Source organism: Pezoporus wallicus, unplaced genomic scaffold (assembly GCF_028554395.1).
Source record: "Pezoporus wallicus isolate ANWC-B61680 ecotype Strahan unplaced genomic scaffold, APGP_CSIRO_Pwel_v1 contig_787, whole genome shotgun sequence".
NCBI classification, from domain to species: domain Eukaryota; kingdom Metazoa; phylum Chordata; class Aves; order Psittaciformes; family Psittacidae; genus Pezoporus; species Pezoporus wallicus.
The window spans coordinates 564,133-586,278 of record NW_026641881.1 but is presented as its reverse complement, the minus strand read 5'-3'; the positions used below and the strand labels follow the sequence as shown (position 1 = coordinate 586,278).

Here is a 22,146-nt window from a genome sequence, read left to right as displayed (position 1 = left end):
TAGAACCACTTTGATTTACAGTTTGCTTAGGTTTTGAAATGTATCCTCTTTCATTCTGTCAGTGATGCTCAAATGCCAGTAACCCTGAGGTATAAATAGTAATAGTCTCACAAAAAAGGGAACTTGTCAGGATTTACAGGTCTGCCCAGATGCAAGAACTTTCTAATACTCCATTTACTGCTGGAAAAGTATGAACAAATTGCTCTTCATTGATAAAATGCCTAGGAAGTAACTTGGAAGAATAAATAGTGTTAGAGGGTAGCATGCTCAATTGGGGTTTTCAAAATTACCAGTCTCAAAGTGAACTTCACTGTGTTCACTGTAATTTTAGCTGTTTACTTCATGCAATTCTAAAAAATCTCATCTTTGCTTGTTGAAAATACAAATGGAAATCACTTTCTTATAAGAGATGATAGAATCATAGAATAGTTAGGGTTGGAAAGGACCTCAAGATCATTTAGTTCTAACCCCCCTGCCATGGGCAGGGACACATCACACTAAACCATGCCACCCAAGGCTCTGTCCAACCTGGCCTTGAACACTGCCAGGGATGGAGCATTCACAACTTCCCTGGGCAACCCATTCCAGTGCCTCACCACCCTTACAGTAAAGAACTTCTTCCTTATATCCGATCTAAACTTCCCCTGTTTAAGTTTTAGCCCATTACCCCATGTCCTGTCACTACAGTCCCTAATGAAGAATCCCTCCCCAGCATCCCTACAGGCCCCCTTCAGATACTGGAAGGCTGCTATGAGGTCTCCACGCAGCCTTCTCTTCTCCAGGCTGAACAGCCCCAACTTTCTCAACCTATCTTCATACGGGAGGTGCTCCAGTCCCCTGATCATCCTCGTGGCCCTCCTCTGGACTTGTTCCAACAGTTCCATGTCCTTTTTATGTTGAGGACACCAGAACTGCACACAATACTCCAGGTGAGGTCTCACGAGAGCAGAGTAGAGGGGCAGGATCACCTCCTTCGACCTGCTGGTCACGCTCCTTTTGATGCAGCCCAGGATATGGTTGGCTTTCTGGGCTGGAAGCACACACTGAAGCCTGCTCATGCTCATTTTCTCATCGACCAACACCCCCAAGTCCTTCTCCACAGGACTGCTCTGAATCTCTTCTCTGCCCAACCTGTAGCTGTGCCTGGGGTTGCTCCGACCCAGGTGTAGGACCTTGCACTTGGCATGGTTAAACTTCATGAGGTTGGCATCAGCCCACCTCACAAGTGTGTCAAGGTCCCTCTGGATGTCATTCCTTCCCTCCAGGGTATCAACCGAACCACACAGCTTGGTGTCATTGGCAAACTTGCTGAGGGCGCACTCAATCCCACTGTCCATGTCAGTGACGAAGATGTTAAACAAGACCAGTCCCAACACCGATCCCTGAGGGACACCACTCGTTACTGGTCTCCAGCTGGACATTGAGCCATTGACCACAACTGTTTGCATGCGGCCATCCAGCCAATTCTTTATCCACTGAGCGTTCCACCTATGAAACTATCTCTCCAATTTAGAGACAGGGATGTCGTGTGGGACAGTGTCGAACGCTTTGCACAAGTCCAGGTAGATGACATCAACTGCTCTACCCCTGTCCATCAGTTCTGTATCCCCATCATAGAAGGCCACCACGTTGGTCAGGCAGGATTTCCCCTTAGTGAAGCCATGCTGGCTGTCACCAAGCACCTTGTTGTTTTTCATGTGCCTTAGCACGCCTTCCAGGAGAATCTGCTCCAAGATTTTGCCAGGCACAGAGGTGAGACTGACTGGTCTGTAATTCCCTGGGTCATCCATTTTCCCCTTCTTGAAAATGGGGGTTATATTTCCCTTTTTCCAGTCATCAGGAACTTCATCTGACTGCCATGATTTCTCAAATATGATGGCCAGTGGCTTAGCAACTTCATTTGCCAGCTCCTTAAGGACTCCTGGATGGATTTCATCAGGTCCCATGGACTTGTCTATGTTCAGGTTCTTAAGATGGTCTCGAACCAGTTCCTCTCCTACAGTGGGCGCAAGGTCTTCATTCTCACAGTCCCTGCGTCTGCCTTCCAAGACTTGGGTGGTTTGGTCAGAGACTTTGCCAGGATTTTACAGAAGACTGCAAACAGGAGAGGTATGGAAAGGCTGAATGGTGCTCCAGATGCTCCTCGCCTCTTCCAAAAGAAAGAGGAGGCAGTAATAAAACTAGTTGATTTGAAACAAAAAAGGAGGTTTGAGTTTTCTTTAGTTTTGTTCCCCCTCCACACAGACACACGATGTGAACTTTTTACTGCAAAATGCTGTGGGTGTTAAAAAGTTTACAGACATTCAAAGGGAGGCAGGGCAAGATCACAGAAGAAAAAAATTGATTGTTGCTGAACATACAAACACATCTGACCCAGAAAGTCCTGAGAAACAGCTAGTGAAGTGGGACAGCACTTGAACGAGAGAAGGCCTTGCGTGCCTCTCCTCCTGTTACCTTCTTCCCCAGGCATCCAGCTTTGGCCACTGTTGGAGGCAGTATTGCAGATTAGCTGAATGCGTGGGGTCTGATCTAGTACAGCCATTCCTATCTTCTGCCTGATCTCGTGAGCTGTTCTGCAGTCTTTGCATTTCTGTAACTGAGGTTACTTTCATAAGAAACAGTAGTTTGTAGGTTGATTTTTAGATAAGGATATCTTTCCTACCTGAAGGTTTATTGTTTGGGTTGTTTCTTTTCCCAGCAGTTCTGGATGAAAAATGCAAAGATGTGTTTGATTTGGTATTGATATTTCTGTAGATGTCAAAGACTTGCACTGAATGAAACAGATTGCCTTGCATTCTCTTCCTGAGAAAGACAGAATTTCAAGCTGAGAATAAGATGTATAAAATGAGAAATGTTTTGCTTTTGAAGTGATGGTATGTTGAGGTAAATCAGAGGTGCTGATAGAAAGGTTGCTTGTTTTCCTTGTCTTCTGAAAGTTCTGGTTAAGTATCTGGTTAACAATGGCTGGCCACCTTGGTTTAGATCAAAAAAGTGCTTGCAAGCAACTAAATTTTCACTGCTTTTATTTTTATGGTAAATGTGCCATATCTGTGCTCTGTCAATGAAGAAACCAGAGTACAAAGAACAAATTTGTAGGTTCTGATCCTAAAACTGAACTTCTAATCCCCCTTGCATAAGCATATGAATAAAAGTAATGTGCTTTCAGGAAGTACTGGATGCAACACATTCAGGTGCTCAGGAGCTCTGACACCATAAGCCTTTTTTGAGATGCTTAGCTATGATTTAGGAGCAAAACTCCTCATCTAGATTTAAATTTTGGCATAAGCTATTACCAGAGAGGTGGTAGAGCTGGTATCAAAGCAGGAGCAGACAGGAGTGCCATTCAGTAAAAACATTGCTCCATCCACAGTTCTCCAGGATAATCTTGTTGCAGAACCAGAAAAGGTGGAGGAAATTTCATCCAGTCCTGAATAGCTGGTAGCTTGGCTTTCTATCAGCTTGTTGTGGGAAGTACAGGTTCACTCTGCCTCTTCTGAATTAGTCAGATCAGGAATTTCTCAAGTAATGGGTAGATTCTCTAAATTACAGATGTTGCTTTTTTGACTGTGTTCTTTTGTTGTTGTTTGTTTATTGGGGTGGTTTGTTTGTTTGTTTTTCCCTCTGGAAAGAGTGAAGTATATTTAATAATAAAAAATACGTGTTTCCTCCGACAGTTTTGAGATCTTGAGCTGTTAACCGGTTGGAAAGCTGTTTTACTGTGTTGCACTATGCCATCGCAAAAAGCAGAAGCTACTGCCCTGGAGAGTGAGTGCAAAGCAGAAAGAGCTACTCTTTGTGCTTCCCCAAGTTTTTTTTACTAATATACCAAGGAAAGTCTGGTTTAAAGGGGAGTACCCATACATATGACTTTATCTGCTGCTTCTGCTTGTAAGTCAGTGATTATTTTTGTCTTCCTGAAGTTTTGTAATCTGAGGAGTAGCTTCTCTTCACTGAGGTGGGGCTCTGGGGTGCTCACTGCTGTAATGCAGAGGCATTGCTGAGCAAGTTGTCACTCAACCAATTAACAGCTTTGACAAGCTCGGGGAGAGTGGTAGCCTAAGAAAAATAGCCCAGTAGTGGATTAAGGGCTTTAATATTGAAGTTTTTGGAGGGAGTCTAATATTAAACAGGCTCTTTAGAGAGATGTATCAAGGCATTAGAGATGCATATTTGGCTTTTGAACTTTGAATTTGCCAGTGACTTTGTCAGTGGCCTGTGGAAAGTTGCAGAATTTCTACTTGTGCTGGGGGTTTTGTGCATTTTTCTGAAGTCAGATATGAATCGGAAGAGTTTAGGATTTCTAACTGCAATGCCTGCCTATTTTTCTATATTATGCAGAAGTATCTAAACTATCTTTGAAGCCTGAGTTCATACTGTTTGAATTTTCCTATCACAAGTCATGTGGGTAAAGTTATAAAATTCTGTTAAATTTGAAATTCAGTCATTAGCTTCTAGCAGTCTCTGAGTAACTCAGTTTTCCAGTACTAAAAGGCAGCAAAAGCTGCACAAAGGGAAGTAAACATAATCAGATAACATATGTACCCTGACAGCTCAATGTGCATTTTCTCCAACATTAATTTGTGCTTCTATATACTGATCTGAAGTCAGAATGCCTCAGGTGTATCTGTGTTGCAGCTGACTTCCCTAAATCTAAAGTGCAGATTCATTTTAACTCACTTTATATTCTTGACTCCATTGTTTCTGGGGAGGAAAAACCAACACTTACTACTTACTTTCAGCTTTTAAATATTTATTTAATTTTACAGTGATGTAAAATTAATTTTAAGGAATATGTACACAATGTTCTGTTAGCTGGGAAACATATATAGGAAGTTTTAAAGCACTTTTGTCTATATATTCCTGTTTGTAACAGTAAGATGCAGAGATCTCTGCTTTTACATGGCTTTGACTTTTCAAAGTGTCTTGATTGACTATGCCAGCACATACCCCCTAGGTAATTTATTTGTATACTTTATAAAGTTTGCAAGAAAATAGCATTTGAAATTTTAAATGCTCATGTAAAAAATACTTTGAGAACACAAAGATTGAGAGGAAGTTTCACTCTGAAAATTGCTGTGTCTTGAATTTGTCTGGGAAACCAAATCATTTCAACAGTTGTGAAATATTTCAGTTGGTGCAGATGCTCATTTCTAGTTAGCAAAGGTCCTGTTTTTCTGTGAAACTAGTACTTTGAGATTGAATTACCTGGTTTGGAGGGTGTTATTTTGCTCAAAAGTTATGTTGAGTTGAACAGCTTTTCACAAAAGACTGTATTAAAGTGGTACTGTACCTAAAACACCAACTTCAGTCATCAGAGGTTATTTTGTTATAATTACACAGACATCTTGAGACAGGTGAGAAGAAAAACCAGTTTGTTTGAGTTGTTTCCAGATGCCCTAAACTACCAGAAGATTTAATTGCTTTATGGGGGCCAGGCTTGTGGAGAGAGCATGTATTTTGTCAGATAAACCTGGGAGAAACAGAGTTCTTACAGCCTATTGATTGAAGCTTCCTATGAATCCAATGGTCCCTAAGAAGGAAGGTGCAGGGAGAAAGGCAGGAGGGAGGTGTAAGATACAGGGAGAAGAGTAAACTCCTGAGCAGGCATGGTAGCTGAAGTGATATAATTAATATGCTGCTGTTTTCTTCAGCAACTGGATCCTGCAGTGTAAACCAGGCACTTTCACCCCCATCCTCAGTTGGATATATTTAATATATTTAATAATATACTTGGAAGCCAGTATATTATTAAAGATAAGCAACTGGTTTAACTTCAGACATTCCCCCCCACTCCCCCCAACCTACTTTCTCATTTGTGTTTGACTTGACAGACAGTCCTTGGACTTTGGTTAACCTTATCCAAACCGAAGTTTGTTTCTAACATACAGCTTGTCAGAACAGACATCTGACATAAATTCTTAAAATACTTTTTCTGTGTACTGTTATGCTTAACACTTTTACAGTCTTATCATAAATTCTTTCTGATGTGAGTGAAGCATAACCTTTACATATCAGAATATATTTCCACAGCTGAAGAAATGTGGAGGCTTGTAATTCCAGTTTAGTCCCAGCAGTCTTTTAATACAGTTTATATTGTGGAGTCACTGTCAAATATTTTCATTTTTATGGTCTGAAGGCTGTGTTGAATGAAGTTTTCTGAAACTGGCCTTTCAGAGAACCTGATGTCCTGTGGTCTGGTGGACCGGTTCTTTTTTATCGAATTCTGGATTGTATCCGACGTGAAGTAATAGACTATAGGGTCAAAACAGCAGTTTGAAACAGCGATGCACAAAGTGATGGGGTACATAGTCCTGACTGCAGTTACCACAGAACAGTTAATCCAGGTCTGTGTTCTCATAAGGGAGTAAAGTATTAAGGTAATGTTATAAGGCACAAAGCAGAAACAGAATATCACCAAATGGACAAAAATCATTTTGAGTACCTTTTTCTTGCTTAATTTATTCCGACTTAATGTAAGGGGTTTATTCAAAGTCCGTAATACCATAGTAGAGCAGGTCACGTTCAAGATGAGTGGAATGAAAAACCCAACGATTTCAATGAAGATAACAATCCGGGATAGGTAGGTTTTCCACGTGTCCTCCGAGAAGTTTTCAAAACATGTCCTTTGTTCAGTATTATTCCGGCGATTTGTGGACTGGAAAAAGCTCGCTGGTGTGCTGCCTGCTAACACAGTTATCCATACTGCAGCACAGACAATTTTTGCATTCCTTTTGGTTCGGAGAGTCTTGGATTGAAAGGGGTGTACTATAGCTAAAAAGCGATCTACACTTATGCAAGTCAGAAATAAAATGCTCCCATACATATTTGTATAAAAGAGGGTGACAGAAATCTTGCACAGAATGTCTCCAAATGGCCAGTTTCTTGTTACGAAGTAATAAATCCTGAAGGGTAATGTAAACACAAAAAGCAGATCTGATATTGCTAAATTAAGCATGTAAGTTGTAGTTTCATTTCGGACTTTTAACGAACAAGTAAAAATGTAGATGGCAACACAGTTTGCTATGAGGCCAAGAACAAACACCATACTAAAGATACAGCCATATAAAGTATATTTAAAGGAGTCCTCAGTGGAACAGTTAGAGCTTACCATTATAATGGTATATTTCAGATTCCTGTGATTTGGAGGTTTCTCTGTATTTTTATTGCAACTTTTGTAAAATTCCAGAACTTGAAGATATATTTGGGCTGTGTAACTGGCAAGTTTGCGGCACTGTAAATCTTCAGGGAAGAAACACAAGCTCTGTAGCAGGGGAGTACATCTCCAGCAGTGATCACCAGGAGGTCACTCTTCTCTTCCAAGTGCTATTTGTAATCACATAGCCAGTCTTCAAAAGTCAAAAAACGTATAATTTGTGGCTGCCGAGGTCATCCCAGAGCTTCCTTAATTCCATTTTCCCCCTCGATTCAGCGAAGCCGCTGTAAAACTTTCTGCCTTACTTTTGGCTGCAGATCGTGGTAGTGAAGTCTTGTCCATTCAAATTTACTGGGCACGTATGCTTTAGAGAGCGATTTCCTGGATGCCGGCAAAGCGTCAGCACTTGCATTTCTCTCTCAGCCTTCTTTCTGAAAAACAAGCTTTCCAGCTCCTGGGAGCTCTTGTCTGCTTGCTCAGCCTGTGGGGCGGGAAGCAAGCTGCTTGCGAGGGCAGAAATGAAATTCCAGAGCGTGTTTGTTCCTGCAGAGCAAGGCTCTTGCTTCCCGACAGCCTCTCGCCTGCCCAGCTCCTTCTGAGGAGGAGAGCAGGGAGCTCAGGCAATTTGTAGCATGACATCACAGGAAGAAGAGGTTGAACTGGCAGGCTGAAGACTGGTTTCAGTTCAGCTTGTTTGCCTTACTCTAATCTGATAACGTGTCTGCTGGGACTGTACCTTGCAGGCGTGTAACTGGTCACCAGCAGAGCGCTGCAGCTGCAGCCTCCGGTTAGCTCTTTCTATAGTCCCTAAAAGGTCCTTTGCCAGTGTTGCTGGAGTGTGAAAGCTTCATCACAAAATCTTTTTCTGCAGTTATAAGGAGACATTTAAGTGTCTCGATGCCTTAAAATTCCTGTTTATGGTTTGGAGATAATGAGTATTGTGGGCTTTTATAGTTGATACTGGATTGAACTAATGTTACTTTTTTTTGATAGATATCTTTGCTTGTGATAGATAACATGTTAAATCAGCAGAAATCAGCCCAATTCCCTCAATACACCAGTACAAACCTCAGGAGGGACAAAGTAACATTGATAGGTAATTAAATAATTTCACCAAAAAATTGGTAAAAGGGAGAGGCATACAGGTTATTGTGGATTGCTCTTGGATGTTCCTAGGACTGAGGTGTGTGGCAGTAGTAGGAGAAATTTTTAACTTCTGTATTAGAAGGCTTGTCCCAGGCTTTATTTCCAATCAGAAAGATGGTTCTTTTTACAGAAAATATGCTTCAATTTTCTGTATAAATTTTGTGTTACAGAAAGAATTTTCTTCAATATGTAAGCACAGAATTAATATACCAAACTAAATACTGCACTATTCAATTGTTTCTGGTAATATGTAAGAGGCCAGTTGTTGCACAGCCACGAAATACTCCCATTAGTCACTGATTAATGAGACAAAAACATGTTGTAACTAATTAAATTAAGTACATATAAAAAAAAGCAGCTCTTCTTGCCTGTAGGGGCAGATAAGAGATAAATCTCAGTTTAGACAGACTCATCTATTTAACAACAGCTTGGATAGACTCAGTTCTGGCATCAAACCCAGTCTATTTCTAATGTTTAGAATAACAAATCTCTTCATATCTGGCTGGGTGGTATGGTTCTTTTGAACTAGATTTTAATCAGTTGTACCTAAGCAAGGCTCTGGCCAGAACCTTTCTAGTCTGCTGTAGAGGATAGTAAATAACAGCACTTCACAGGGGCTTGGCACGTTTTTTTTTTTTTTAATGTAAAGTATGTCAAACAAAATTCAGAAATGTAAAAATGATTCTTGATTATTTTAGTTCAGGTTTTCTTGATAAATTTCTTCTGTGAAACCTTGATTTTGAGGTGAAATCAAGCTTTTTTAATTTAATAGGGTATAACCACAAGAAACCTTCTGAACTATATTTGAAATTCATACTTAACTGTAAAATGTAGTGCATTTCCACTTTTAAGTCGGCAAGAAATGAAAATGTGAGCTTGGCAGAGTCTCGTGTGTGTCCAGCTCAACTTGTGCCTTAGCATAAAGTTGTCTTACCTGGCTTTCCTCACAAAAGCAGTTGTCACATGTTGCTAAATTTTGTGTCTGTTCCCAGCAGGCTTGCTTGGTGAAAGGGCGGTTTTCCTGCAAGAGTCCAGGAGTTCTGCAATGGACCATGGGACCTCTGAGCTCAGTTTTCCTGCTCTGGCTTTGTTTGCGCAGGAAAACTGTGTGGGGCAGGATCAGTTACTGGAATGAAAATCCCTGAAGTACAGAAATCTGACATTACATGTCAAAACCTCAAGCCATAATTCATGCTAAGAGAGAGAAGCTAATGGAAATGTCTCTCTTATTCACTAAATTTGATTTTCTGTTTGGGTGAAGGTGTGGGTGCACAGACACGAGGTGGTCTGTCTTTCTTTAGAGGGGAAAAAACACCTTCAGCATTAGTAACTTAATAAATTCTTACAGTGCTTCCAAAGCCAGGAAATGCACTGTTAAATGAAGGTTGTCAGATGCACAAAATACTGTATGTAACTCCTTTATTCTATAACTAATGTTACTGGTTTTAGAAACATCACTGTATCGTGGTAGTTTTGTCCTCACTTCAGTTACTGTTGCAGTGAAGTCAGCCTTGGCAGGGCAGTATTTTCTTTACCTTAAGTGTTATTTGTCCAGCTGTTTTCATGGGGTATAGCATTTTTCATCTGTTTACTGGAGTTTCTCTTTGAGCATGTGTATGTACAGGAAGGGTTTTATTATGGTTGAGCCGTAGGGCTGAAAGCCAGGAAGTCTGTTTCTGCCTGTGCCACAGATTTGCTCCTCCAGCCCTGGCAAAGTTTTCTATGATTTTTATGCTTTTTTTAGCTTCCCTCTGTGTAAGAGCTCGTTCATTTCTTCACTGGGATGTGAGGCCATCTTAACTGTTAAATATGTTTCGTAGTCCATGGATCATAGAATCATAGAACAGTGTGGGTTGGCAGGCACCTTTGGATAGAGAACTCCTTATTAAATATGCTACTGAGATAATTACAGTAGCTAGTGAATAGCGATAAACTGTAGGAAGGTTAAAATTTGGTATGTTTATGTTAAATCCTGTCAAGCAAAAGGATCTCTTGAGAGACTTGATTCAACACTGTATGTCTACAGGGAAGTAGGTGCCGAGAAAGCAGGGCTGGGAACTTTGACCTTCTCAGCTACCTTTTGGGAGCTGCCTGCTCAGACAGACATAAGTCACTGTAAGACTGCTTCTGGTAAGTGGTTTACTGCCTTCTTAAAATGCAGTGATGGTGTCTACCTACAGAGACAGCGTGAAGTAGTTAGTGCACTGAAAATTCCCTTTTTCCCTCCTTTAAGATTTTCCAGTGTAGTAGGGAAGTCTTTAAATGAGCATTTAAAGACTTATTTTTACCTAGCCAGGCTAATCCTGCATAGTCAGTTAAAGACTCTTCCATGTCCGTATTGTTGGCTTAATGCAAATGGAACTATGCATACAAATTACAAGTAAAAGAAAACTGCAAATGTTTTCTGCTGAAAGTTTGACTGACCTTCTAGAACTGATTTTCCTGATTAGTTTTTATATTAGTAGCCATGTTCTAATACATAACTGCCAAAAATCTTTAAAATATTAAAAAAAGGTAGGAGAAGCTGAAGTATTTGGGCTATGAGTCTGTTAGGTTCATAGAATCATAGAATAGTTAGGGTTGGAAATGACCTTAATATCATCTACTTCCCTTCCCCCCCCCCCCCCGCCATGGGCAGGGACACCTCACACTAAACCATCTCACCCAAGGCTTCGTCCAACCTGGCCTTGAACACTGCCAGGGATGGAGCATTCACAACCTCCCTGGGCAACCCATTCCAGTGCCTCACCACCCTAACAGGAAAAAACTTCCTCCTTATATTCAATCTAAAGTTCTTTAAGTTAAAATAATTTTTCTGTGTGTGTAGTTCCTTAAAAGGAGAAAAGGAAGCTCAGAATAAAACAACAATTCTCCATTCATGTACATTTGGAACCTTTCTCTCTTTTCTTTGGAGTTGTTTCCATTTCCTTTATAGGAAATGCAACTGCTCCTCTCCTGCTTGCTGAAAGAGGAAACAATTTCTCTCCTTTTGTATAAATTAAGGCTGCTAGAGTCCTTTTTTTTTTTTTTTTTCTTTTCCTACTTTTGGATTGTTGGAGAAGAGCGCTTTTCAATCCTGAATGTGTGTATGGTAAAGGTATTTTGTTGTTGCAGTCTCTCTAAGTAACTTGAGAACAGTGGATTGCTTTGGGTCTTTGCTCTTAAAAATGTGTGACGAATATGGCAATCACACTTTAGGAGATGCCACTTCTAGTCAAATTCTAGTTCTGAAACACTTCTTTACAGTATTTGTTGTATGTCTGTCTGTGTGTAAGCGCTTTCTTTGAACCACTTCGGTTAGTTACATGAAGTCCCTTTCTTGCTGTTTCCTATACTGTCCTTTATATACGTCTTTTTATAAAGAGAAGTGAACCACAGAAAACATGTTTTACTTAAGGAATACTGTGCAAAAGCTGATACAGGCAGAAAGAAAAATCAGTATGTGTTGGTTAGTAATTTTTAAGCAGCTAAGAGGCAAATACTCTCTTGCTTTTCTAGCTGGTACCCTCTCCTTTGAAGTGGAAATTTCAGGTCTAAAGTGCTGTGTTCAGTTGTTGCAGTATCCCTTAGTGTGGTATAATCCTTTAGAATACTTGCAAGACTACTTGAGGCTTTCTAAATACCCTATCTTACAGAGGAACTTCTTAAGAGAATGCGAAAATGGGAGAATCTTTAAAAATACTAATGATTTGACATTCTTTTTCTTGTTTCATTTTGATTTTGTGTAGAAGTTTTTCCGGAGCAGGCTTTTAGGAGAAGCTTTCCATGCCCAGTGATGGAGAAAAGTTCCAAAACTGTGTCCTGGCATTTATCATAAAAGTTCTGAAGATACTTTTAGAATATTTCATTCCAGAAAACACTATATGTACCCTCTGCTTTAATTTTGGAGCTTGTTCTTGGCATTATTTGGTTTGTTGTCCACCGTAATTGAGACAGAAATTGAAAATAGAGGATTGAAGTTTTTAGAGCACAATACTGCAAGTTTTAAAGTAATTTTTTTTCATAGCAATAATAGAAGTGGGAAGTGTCTAACAGTAAAAAGAAGCTTTGCTATTTCAAATGTCCGGTTAATGCCAATGAAAATGTTAGGCTTGCCTGGAATATATAAACAGTATCACAGAATATGCAGATTGGTTGTCTGCATTATAAGTGCACATAGGAAGTTACAGCAGTGGTTTAGGCCACTTAAGGATAACTGATAAATATTTTCATGAAGGTTCTTGAGTTGTACTTTTCGCATAACTCACAGAAAGTCCGAGCAGCGACTCATGTTATGTTCTCAAATGTTTTGATGTGCAAAGTAAACTTCCCTGAGAAAGTGCTTATAGAGATATCTAGCGGGAGCAAGCAGTAATTGGGTAAGATATTCTCAACATGTCCATTTTTTATCTGATATTTAAAACATTGGTCCCCACTTCGCTCTAATATACACAGCAAGAACAGTTAAGAAATGCTGTACACTTACCCCTCTCTGCAGCCTCTACTTTAGACTCTTAGTTTTCTGTAGTTACTAACAGTGTGTGTGTATGCCTGATAGGGGTTGCTGATTTAAGCCCATGGACCTTTATATAGTCTTACTTTAAGGGAGAACTTACTTTGCGCAAAGAACAAAATCACCATTTCTGTTGCATCTTTGGAGTAATTTAATGAGCCCACTTGGCAAGGTAGGAAACTCTAAAGACAAATGGCTCTGCCTCTGTGTAGTACAGTATTTCTCAGAGACCCTATAGTGTATGTAATAGACATTGTACAGATGCTTGTTAGGGACAGTGACATTGAGAACTGGCAGTATATAACAGGTGTCCCGATACATCTTGAGGTGATGTTTGGAGTTGCACTTTCTAGATAAACTTCTGTATGTATACTGCAGTGTATTCCCTGGAGAAAAGGCAGCATGGCATTGTGCATTAGAAGTATATTTTAGACATCAGATGATTATGACATGTAAAAGTAGTAGATCTTAACAGTAGGCTAGTAGAGGTTAGATAACATGAAATCTTTTTGAGCTTTAATGTATGGATTGAGTGGTTTAAAAGGGATGGGCTAAGAAAGCAAAGTAAAGGATCATGAAGATGAAAAGCTTAAAAAATGGGCATGGACGTTGTTCAGAAGGAAGGAAAATGGAAAGAGGATTAGTAAACAATCTTAGCAACATGATTTTCAATGGGTAGGAATAGGATGAAAGGAATTCTGAAAATATCAGGGAATGCCTTAATTAGGACAAAATACTGAGCTCTTGAACATTTACTTGCATTTTTTGAACTTTAAAGAAAGTGCTTATTCAGTCACTCTAAATATGATTGAAATAATGTCACTATTTGAAATTTCTCTCCACCTTATAAGCAGGAAATAATGTAAATGGCTTTCCTTTACACTGTGGCAAATTCTGGCTCTACTCAAAGTTACACTTTCTAAATCATAAAATTAGAAATTCAGAGTTTAATTAGAGTTGGCAGAAATTTGCTAAATATTCCATGACTAAACATTATTCAAAATACTGTGCAAGTGCAGAACATGACTGTTTATGAATGGAAAAAATATCAGCTACCATAGTAAGCAAATACTAGGAATGATAGGAAAGAAATGGAAGAAGCTTCATAAATTATTTGAAAGCTATTCCAGACATACAGGATGAAATGGGTCATGGAAACAGAATTTTTAGGGAGGTATTCGTAATTTGTTTAGTTCTAAGGTTATTACTTTTTATTTTATAGATCTTTAAAGCTTTTATTTGCTGGCTGGGTTTGAGGTAGGCTGGTTCCATGTCAGGATTTCTGGTGTTTATCCACATAGTTCCTGAGGATGTATTTCATTTTCATGCCAAATTACTTTCAACCACAGCATCAAGTGCTTACAGCATCAAGTGCTTGCAGCCTCTTGCACTTTTGGCCAAATGGAGGCCTCCATTGCACAAGATGATTCTAACCTCTACTTGTCAGAGACAGCACAAAGCCTGCAGTCATACTCTTGTTCTCTGTTTTATAAAGGATAACATTATGAAGCCATTGAAAGAATTTACCATGGTCAATCAATAAGTTTTATATGAATTCATATAGGTAGGAAATAAAAACCAGCAAAATACAAACTGTGGTATTAATTTGGTCTCCTTCAAAAAAATGAAATGTAAGAAGTTAGGGAAAAAAACCTGTAGCTGGTAAGCTAATTAGTATAGATAAATACTAAGACAGAAATGCTTGTCAGGGGGGAAATATTGCCGAAGAGCAGAACTTGAACTTGATTAATGTGAAGAGCTGTTACTTTCTAAACATGTAACCTGTTTAGATTTTCCATCATAAGATCATTTAAATGATTATTTAGTGTATCAGTGCTGGTAAATAGCAATTGCAAGTATTTCAGCTAACTTCCCCCCCCACAACTGCTCTTTCCTTCCAGCCCATATCTTGAGGTTTTAGGAAACAAATTCAGTACCTTATGGACTTTTTTTTATTAAATTGTTAACTATGTTTAGCAGTTGTAATTTCTCTGCGACAATCAGCCGATACCTAGGAGGCAAGATAGAAAACGTCAAGTCTTTGGAGGAGGGACAAAGGGTGTGCTTTTCACGTATGTTTTAAATTTTTTGCTGAAATCTTGGAAGGAATGCAGTGAGGATCTCAAATGCAAAAGACAGTGTACATTAGAAAAGGAAAAGCCATTTTTCCATTAGCTAAGCTTCTACAGAAGTCCAAAGGTTGGTTGAAAGGACATTTGCCACAAGTAAACCATTTTCACTTGGGTCTGTGTTAATAATCTTCCTGGAAAGGGCAAGTTGTTTGCCTGGGAGATGCTGGTCTCTGAGATGAATAGAGATGATAAAGGATGAAAGCTTTGTAAGGCAAGTATCTCATTTGGATTCCATTGAAGATTCTGTAAGTTTTGTTATTGACTCCAGGGTGATGGATGCTTTGGGCCAACTGTGTCTAGTACTGATACTGTTTTCCGTTTTCCTTGTCAAGTTACAGTCTAAAGACTGATGTCAACCAATCTACGGAGTTAGAAAATGCGGGCAAATATGCTACAGGTACTTTGTGTTGCCTGCAGTTTAAACACAGAATAGAGAGTCAGAGAGGTAAATCCACATTCTTTGAGAATGTCATTTCTTGGTCTAACTTTAGAAATGCCTTAATTTTCAGCTTCTTATCCTATTGGAAGGCAATGGTAAAACTTGTCTTGTTTTTGCTGTGACTTAGTCATTGGTTTATACGCTTCAGAATACCTACAGAAGATGCCCACTGAATGACAAATGAGGAACTTGTTAAATACTTAAGTTAAAAAAGAATAGCATAGCAGAACTACTGGATTGTTGCATCTGAGATGAGGTGCCTTGTATGAGCTTTTCTTAAACAGGGATATTTACATGTAAGGCTTCTGTCTTCTGTTTTCCTGCACTTGTGGGTTCCCATTGGGCTGTAATAGTTTCCGTATTTGCTTTGGTTTCTATGACAGCATTAGAGCAGTATATTTGTAGTGAAGTCAGTGGGGCTGCCTGCAACAGATAGCACACAAACCAATAGCAGAAATAGACACTTTTCTCTACAGTGAAAGTGAAGACAGCAAAGGCAAATTGTATCCAAAGCAAACTAACTACTTTAAATTTGTCAGGTAGTTCCATGTGTTCTTTGTCCATCTTCCTCTGAGATATCAGAACACTGGAATGTATAGATGAACAGAACAATATAAATGAGTACAGAATCACAGAATGGTTTGTGTTGGAAGGGACCTTAAAGACCACCTAGTTCCAACCTCCCTGCCACGGGCAGGGACACTTTGCACGAGACCAGGTTGCTCAAAGCCCTAAGTCAGTGTGAAAATGGTATGTTTCCTTACCAGAAGCAATGTGTTAAAATTTCAAGGTCAGCTTGTGTTTTTAAGTCATCCTTTTATTCTCTACATTTCCTGAAGTAGGTTTTCTTTATTAAAATGCAACAGAAATCTATGGTAGCTATGATTTTTAATTTCATTGGAATTTTGCTGCTTTTAAGATACTCCTTTCAGAACTCGCCTCTATAGTAGAGTTTTTTGGTTTTGCTGGTTTTTTTTGTTGTTGTTGTTTGTTTGTTTGTTTGTTTTCAAGTGAACCTTTTTTTGTGTGTCACAACTTTTCTTTAAAATTTTCTGTTTCTGGTGGGAGGGAGGAAGGTATTTGGTGGAGAGCTGTATAACTGGTATTGGAAACTATTTAATCCATCTGACCATCATCTGTGTCTGCACTGTCCTTCCTGCACAGTCTGTCAATCAAAGTGTGCTTTTAGTTGCTTTTGCTGTGTCTGTGCTAGCTGTGCTCAAGGTGTAGATGTAGCTGAAGTCTTCCTGCCTGCGAAAGGTAGGTTTTCTTCTATAGAGATTGAGCATGCTAAATTTCAGTATTGCACTCTGTGCTGATGACAGGAAATGCTCAAAGTAGAAAGTATGTGAAAGGTAGGTTTAGGAGAAATGGCTACGCTGCAGTTCAGGTTTGTTTTTCTGGTGCAAATAAGAGGAGAAGCTGTAAAATTCAACAGACTTCAAATTGCATCATTCTCCATGTAATGTGTAACCTTTACACACACTGGAGTTTGAGAGGGAAACATTTTGGGGGGCTTCTATAAGCCTGGCAGTTTAAAATTCCCTGGAGGGAGAGGAAAGCTTCCAGGTCATGCCAACCTTCCTGCATTTGCTTAAGCCATAGAAATTAAACAGTACGAAGTTTGACATGGTTATATATAACTTCAATAAAATGGAGTTCATGTATTTCAGTCGAATCTTGCACAATGGTGGTAGTTCATGGCATGATCAAGTTTTAAAATCAGTATGATGCCTTTTAAAACACTTGATTAGTGAGTTTCTGTTCTGAATTTGCAAATAAGATGCCGTATCCTGACTGTAGTAGTAGCAGAGAGAGTTTGAAGTGCTTTTTATTGGAAAACATTGGCAAATGTAAGGTTTCTGTGGGAATGTTTTGGTGAAATTTCTTCCAAAAAGGCTGACTGAATTTAAACAATAAAAACTTTAGAAGCTAATTCAGTTTTCTCAGATTTCAGGAAGTAAAACTAGGAGCTAGACTTCAGTTTCCTCAAAATAGGATGTAAAACCTAGTGGTTTCATCAGAAACGTTGAAAATTTAGGTTTGCTTCTTTTAAAAATGACCGAGAGTTTCTTGGTCAAATAGAAAAGCCCTTTGTTACTGAAGGATTTCACATTTTTCTTGTGTGAATTACAAATATCCTGCTGTTTCATGAGATCAGGCGAAACATAGGTTTTGATTTTTTGGTAATGTAATGTACCTTGTCAGCCAAGGCAGTTTTACTGCTTTGCTGGTATGTGCTCTTCATGTATTACCTAGTGCTACTGCTACATTACTTCAGTCGTACACATTCTCTTCTGTACATGCTGCAGTTTTTAATTATATGCCAATAGAAATAAACCCAAAAGAGAAGTGTTCAAGGAGCAAGTGTTGCACAGAGGAAGGAGAGAGCAAAGGTTGTGCGAATTTAATGATTTTCATGGACACATCCACTCCCTACACTGAGGAGTATCTGAGCACCAAAAAGCCCCCACCAAAGCATCAAAATTGTTCTCAAAATTCTGAAATTCTTTTAGCCATCTAGTTGCCCTTGTGGGTCTTGCAAGGAGCCTCCAAACCCAGTGCTGGCTTCAGGTTCCAGAATAGCTGAGCACAGGGGCAAGATTGGATGCTCAGTATGGGGCCATCGGTGTAGCACAAGGCCTTCCTGTACGGAGGGGAGTTTTTGCGTCAGTGCTGTTCAAATGTGAAGCAGGGGATCTGGTATGTAGTATTTCAGAAAAAAAAACCCACCATGATCCTTGTCTTTCTATAACTGTTGATTTTACAACTTAAAGATTAATGTTGCTTTCCTAGATCCCTGTGAAGTTGTCCAAGTAGAAGCGTGTTGAGTTTTAAGCACAAGTTTGCGTTATTTCCCTGGGCATCAACAGAATCTAACTTGCTGTTGTACTCCAGCACTCAGGCATTTTTGTCCACAAGCACTTTTTCTCTAAAGTCAGTTATCTTTACGCTCTACTCTTATAGTTTATGTAATAAAGACACCTAAGGGGAAAAAAAATGAAAAAGAAAATAGCTTGATCTCATTTTTAACAAGCTTGAAGAAAGTTAAAAATGAGAAGGGTAAATTGGCAACAAAAATCTTACGGTACCTGACTGTACTGCAACTCTGCATGTCTGTTACTGTCACGAGTGCTCGGAAGCTCTGTGTATGCTTCTGCTTTGAAAACTAAGCATAACACAGTGCCAGGTTTTGTCTGCCTTAAGCAAATACTTAATATAGAGCAGAGTAACTGGGCTTGAGATACTCAGTAGTGGTAGTCACAGAAGCATTGGCTCAAAGGAAGATCAAAACTCATCTTAAGGGGTGGGGTTTTGCCCAAAAATATAGCTGATAGATTTGTTACAACTATAGCTTTCTCTTTCTTCACTGTGTCATGTATAATTTTCTTCAGATCGAGATAATTTCTGAAAGTGATTGATAAATTCATCACGTAAGAGTTTTCATACTTGTGCTGCCTTCCTTTGTTATGAAATATGGCATATTGCTTTTGGAACTCCAATTTCTTCGTCGTATTTCTTCTTTCAGATGTATGAAGCATGTTACAAGGTGTGCCAGGTTGAATGTGGCTTTGACAAGGGGTAATGGGTTAAAACTTAAACAGGGGAAGTTTAGATTGGATATAAGGAAGAAATTCTTTACTGTAAGGGTGGTGAGGCACTGGAATGGGTTGCCCAGGGAAGTTGTGAATGCTCCATCCCTGGCGGTGTTCAAGGCCAGGTTGGACAGAGCCTTGGGTGAGATGGTTTAGGGTGAGGTGTCCCTGCCCATGGCAGGGGGGTTGGAACTTGATGATCTTAAGGTCCTTTCCAACCATAACTATCCTATCCTATGACTCTAACCTTGCCTAGTAGAAGGTGTCCCTGCCCATGGCAGCAACTAGATGATCTTTAAGGTCACACAAACCATTCTGTGAGTCTATGATATTTATAGTCCTTTTTTGCTTTTAAATATCATAGCGCATCTGCTCTTAATGATTTCAGGATGTGTACCATCCCCTAGCTAATACTACTTTTTCTGGAGACTTGGTCTTTTGATATGTGAGCTCATCCACATCCTCCACAGATTATCTGTTGTGTCTTTTTTCGTTCAATGCATAATTTGTTGACTCCTTGATTATGTTGGTAAAAGATACTTTCCTGCACTTTCAACAACTGCTATCTGTGATGTTTCCTGGCACACTTACCACTTTTAGCTAGATTAAGAGAATTGGTGGTGGGATGTTGTACCTAAATTTGTCCGGCTAATGAGAAGCTAGAAAGAACATGAGACTTGAAACTGAATTGCCAGCTTTAACCAAAAATTTTAAGAGGCACTTCGTTATCATGTCTCCACTTGTATTTGGAAAAGTAGTTCCTGGAACTGCTCTTAATGGTTGTTCTGGGAACTGGGACTGTGTAAATCAATTAAAAATGAAACTGCTAGAAAGTGTGACGTGGTAATGTGGCAATTCGTTTGATTGTTGCAATAAAAATGGCATCAGTAAATTCTTTGTACTGAGATAGACATTTTGTGACCCAAAAGTTACTCTAAAGAAAGTTCTTGAGAGCTGTTTTATTCCTTACTGTAATAATTTTTCAGATATGGATATAAGTATTGAAGTGTTGTTCTTAATACTGTGTGGTGTCAGTTAACGCAATGGTCCTTAAAGCATCTCTTCTCTACTTCCTTTTCTGAAAAAAGTTGTAACACTCTGTAGTGTTTTCACAGTTTAAGGTTGTTGATGAAATTCTCAACCTCAGGATTTTTGGCAGAACATTTTGTTGCTGACTGATACCATTTCCAACAGTCAAATGGTTCACATTGGGTAGGTTTTAGTTTGTCTTGTACATGTTTTCTTGTGCAGAGGGGAGGAAAAACTGGTAATTGTCCAGTTTGTCTTTGAGACCTTTGGATTTCGCCTAAAAATCTTGAAGTTTGTCCAAGAATTATGTTGCAAGCTAGTTACACAGGGGAGCTACTTCAGATATTGATTGGTTTTGTAGTACCACTGCCAGTGCAGAACCCACATCCATCTAGAAAAGTCTTGTAGCAATTGCTTTGTGGGGAAGAAAACAAACTCCATGAGGCATATGAGCCTACAATTCTATTTGGTTGGATAATGTTGAGCAAAAAATACATAGTAAGCATTATTGTATTATGTAGTGCTTTGTGGATCTATGTGTGCAGTTGTCTTTTGAAGCAAAGTCAGTTTTCCATGCTCACCTTTTGTAGCAGTTACTTCCACAGCTGAACACTTGAGCTGTGTGATAAAGTAGTTGGTTTTGGCTTTCAGTCTTATTACTTTAACTGGTTTGGTGACTGATCCACAGACTACTATACTGGCGTAATAACTCTGTTTTACTTTTTTTTGCTAGTAGTTCTTTAAGCTTGGACTTCTGAATGTTGATTTGGGGTTTGCAGAATTAGTTACACTAACTAAATATATATATTTAAAGTAATGGTAACATTAGAGCCCTTGTTAAAAATATAAATTAAGGAAATTTTCCTCTATTTATTATTTTTGCTCTTATCATCATTGACTACTATAGCTATTTTATCATCCAGTCATTGAAAATCATGAGATCTTTTTGCCATGATTTTATTTTTCCTAAGACTGAATAATTTTGTGCTTCTAGCAGCCTTATCTTTCCTGTCCCTTCCAGGTTTCCTTGTCACTTGTGAATATTAAACAGAGCAGTCTCAGCAGAAAGCATAAAGACTTCACTGATAACCTCTCTTCACTGTGAAAATTGACCTTATTCATACTTTCAACATCTGTCATTTAACTAATAACTGCATTCTTATCTGCCCTTTGGCAGTACTGCCTTTAAAGGGACAGTACTGAAGGACCCTGTCAGAGCTTCTGATTGGAAGATATGGAGACCTATTCAAAGATGTGTTGGTCACTTTAGAGAAGAAACCTGGTGATTTGTGAGGCTTGACTTCCCTTTCTCTGCCATCATACTACCACTGAAAGGTGGTGTCTCATGTCACCCTCCAGCTGCTCATTTCTATCTCTTCATTCATGCAAACACTTGCATTGCCATAACATAAACTGGATAGGGAGGCTGCTCTGAATGCAAAACTAAGGCCTACCCCGCCAAATATGTAAAGCAACAAAACGCCTCCAACTAAATAAAAATGGCAACAAAACCTCAGTTTCCTGGACCAGTTCTCCAACTCTGCCAACACAAGAAAGACTGGGGATGGAGAGAGGGAGGGTACAGGTGATGAAGAAGTTTGGGACTGTGTCTTTTGATGGACTTCTGGCTTGTACAGACTTAAGACTGTTTGTGAAGTTGAGGCTTTAATGTGCTGAATTCCTAAGTTACTCAGCAACCTGGCTCTCATTCTCTGACTGGAGAGATTTGAAATCAGTGTTCACTATGCCTTCAAATAGCTTTTGATAAGAAATCTCAGTTTCTACCATTAGAGATGCTTGATTTCATATTAATAAGTATCTGTATTCATTAGAGACTGCCTAAGTCAGTTCCACATTTCCACAATGGGTCCTGTGTGCCAGACCAGAGCAGTTATTTTTTTTTCTGGTACGATAATTCTATTAGAAATAATTAAAATAGTCAAAATTGGAATATTGAGAGAACTGAATTTGAAAATGCCAAACAGGCTTGAGGCTAGGTCAGCTGCTCACATATTTTGCATCAAGGACTTCAAATAATCAAGGTTTTCATGATTTGTAGGTGTACTAGTATGTGCTTGTTATTTCCTCCATATTTCCTCCATGCTAAGCCTCTTGTTTGAGCCTGTGAAAATATCGCTCTCAAATGACCAGAACTAATT

At 39.2% G+C, this 22,146-nt stretch overlaps 2 protein-coding genes across 4 annotated transcripts in view; one reads left to right on the top strand and one right to left on the bottom strand.

Moving 5' to 3' along the window:
- RB1 (RB transcriptional corepressor 1) overlaps positions 1-22,146 on the top strand; it is a 73,469-nt gene that overhangs the window by 37,624 nt on the left and 13,699 nt on the right. The gene's annotated exons all lie outside the window — the stretch shown is intronic.
- Positions 5,800-7,393, bottom strand: LPAR6 (lysophosphatidic acid receptor 6). Its single transcript, XM_057425663.1, is given in 2 exon segments — positions 5,800-6,232; positions 6,235-7,393. Coding segments are annotated over 2 exon segments (939 nt in total). The 5' UTR covers positions 7,112-7,393; the 3' UTR covers positions 5,800-6,170.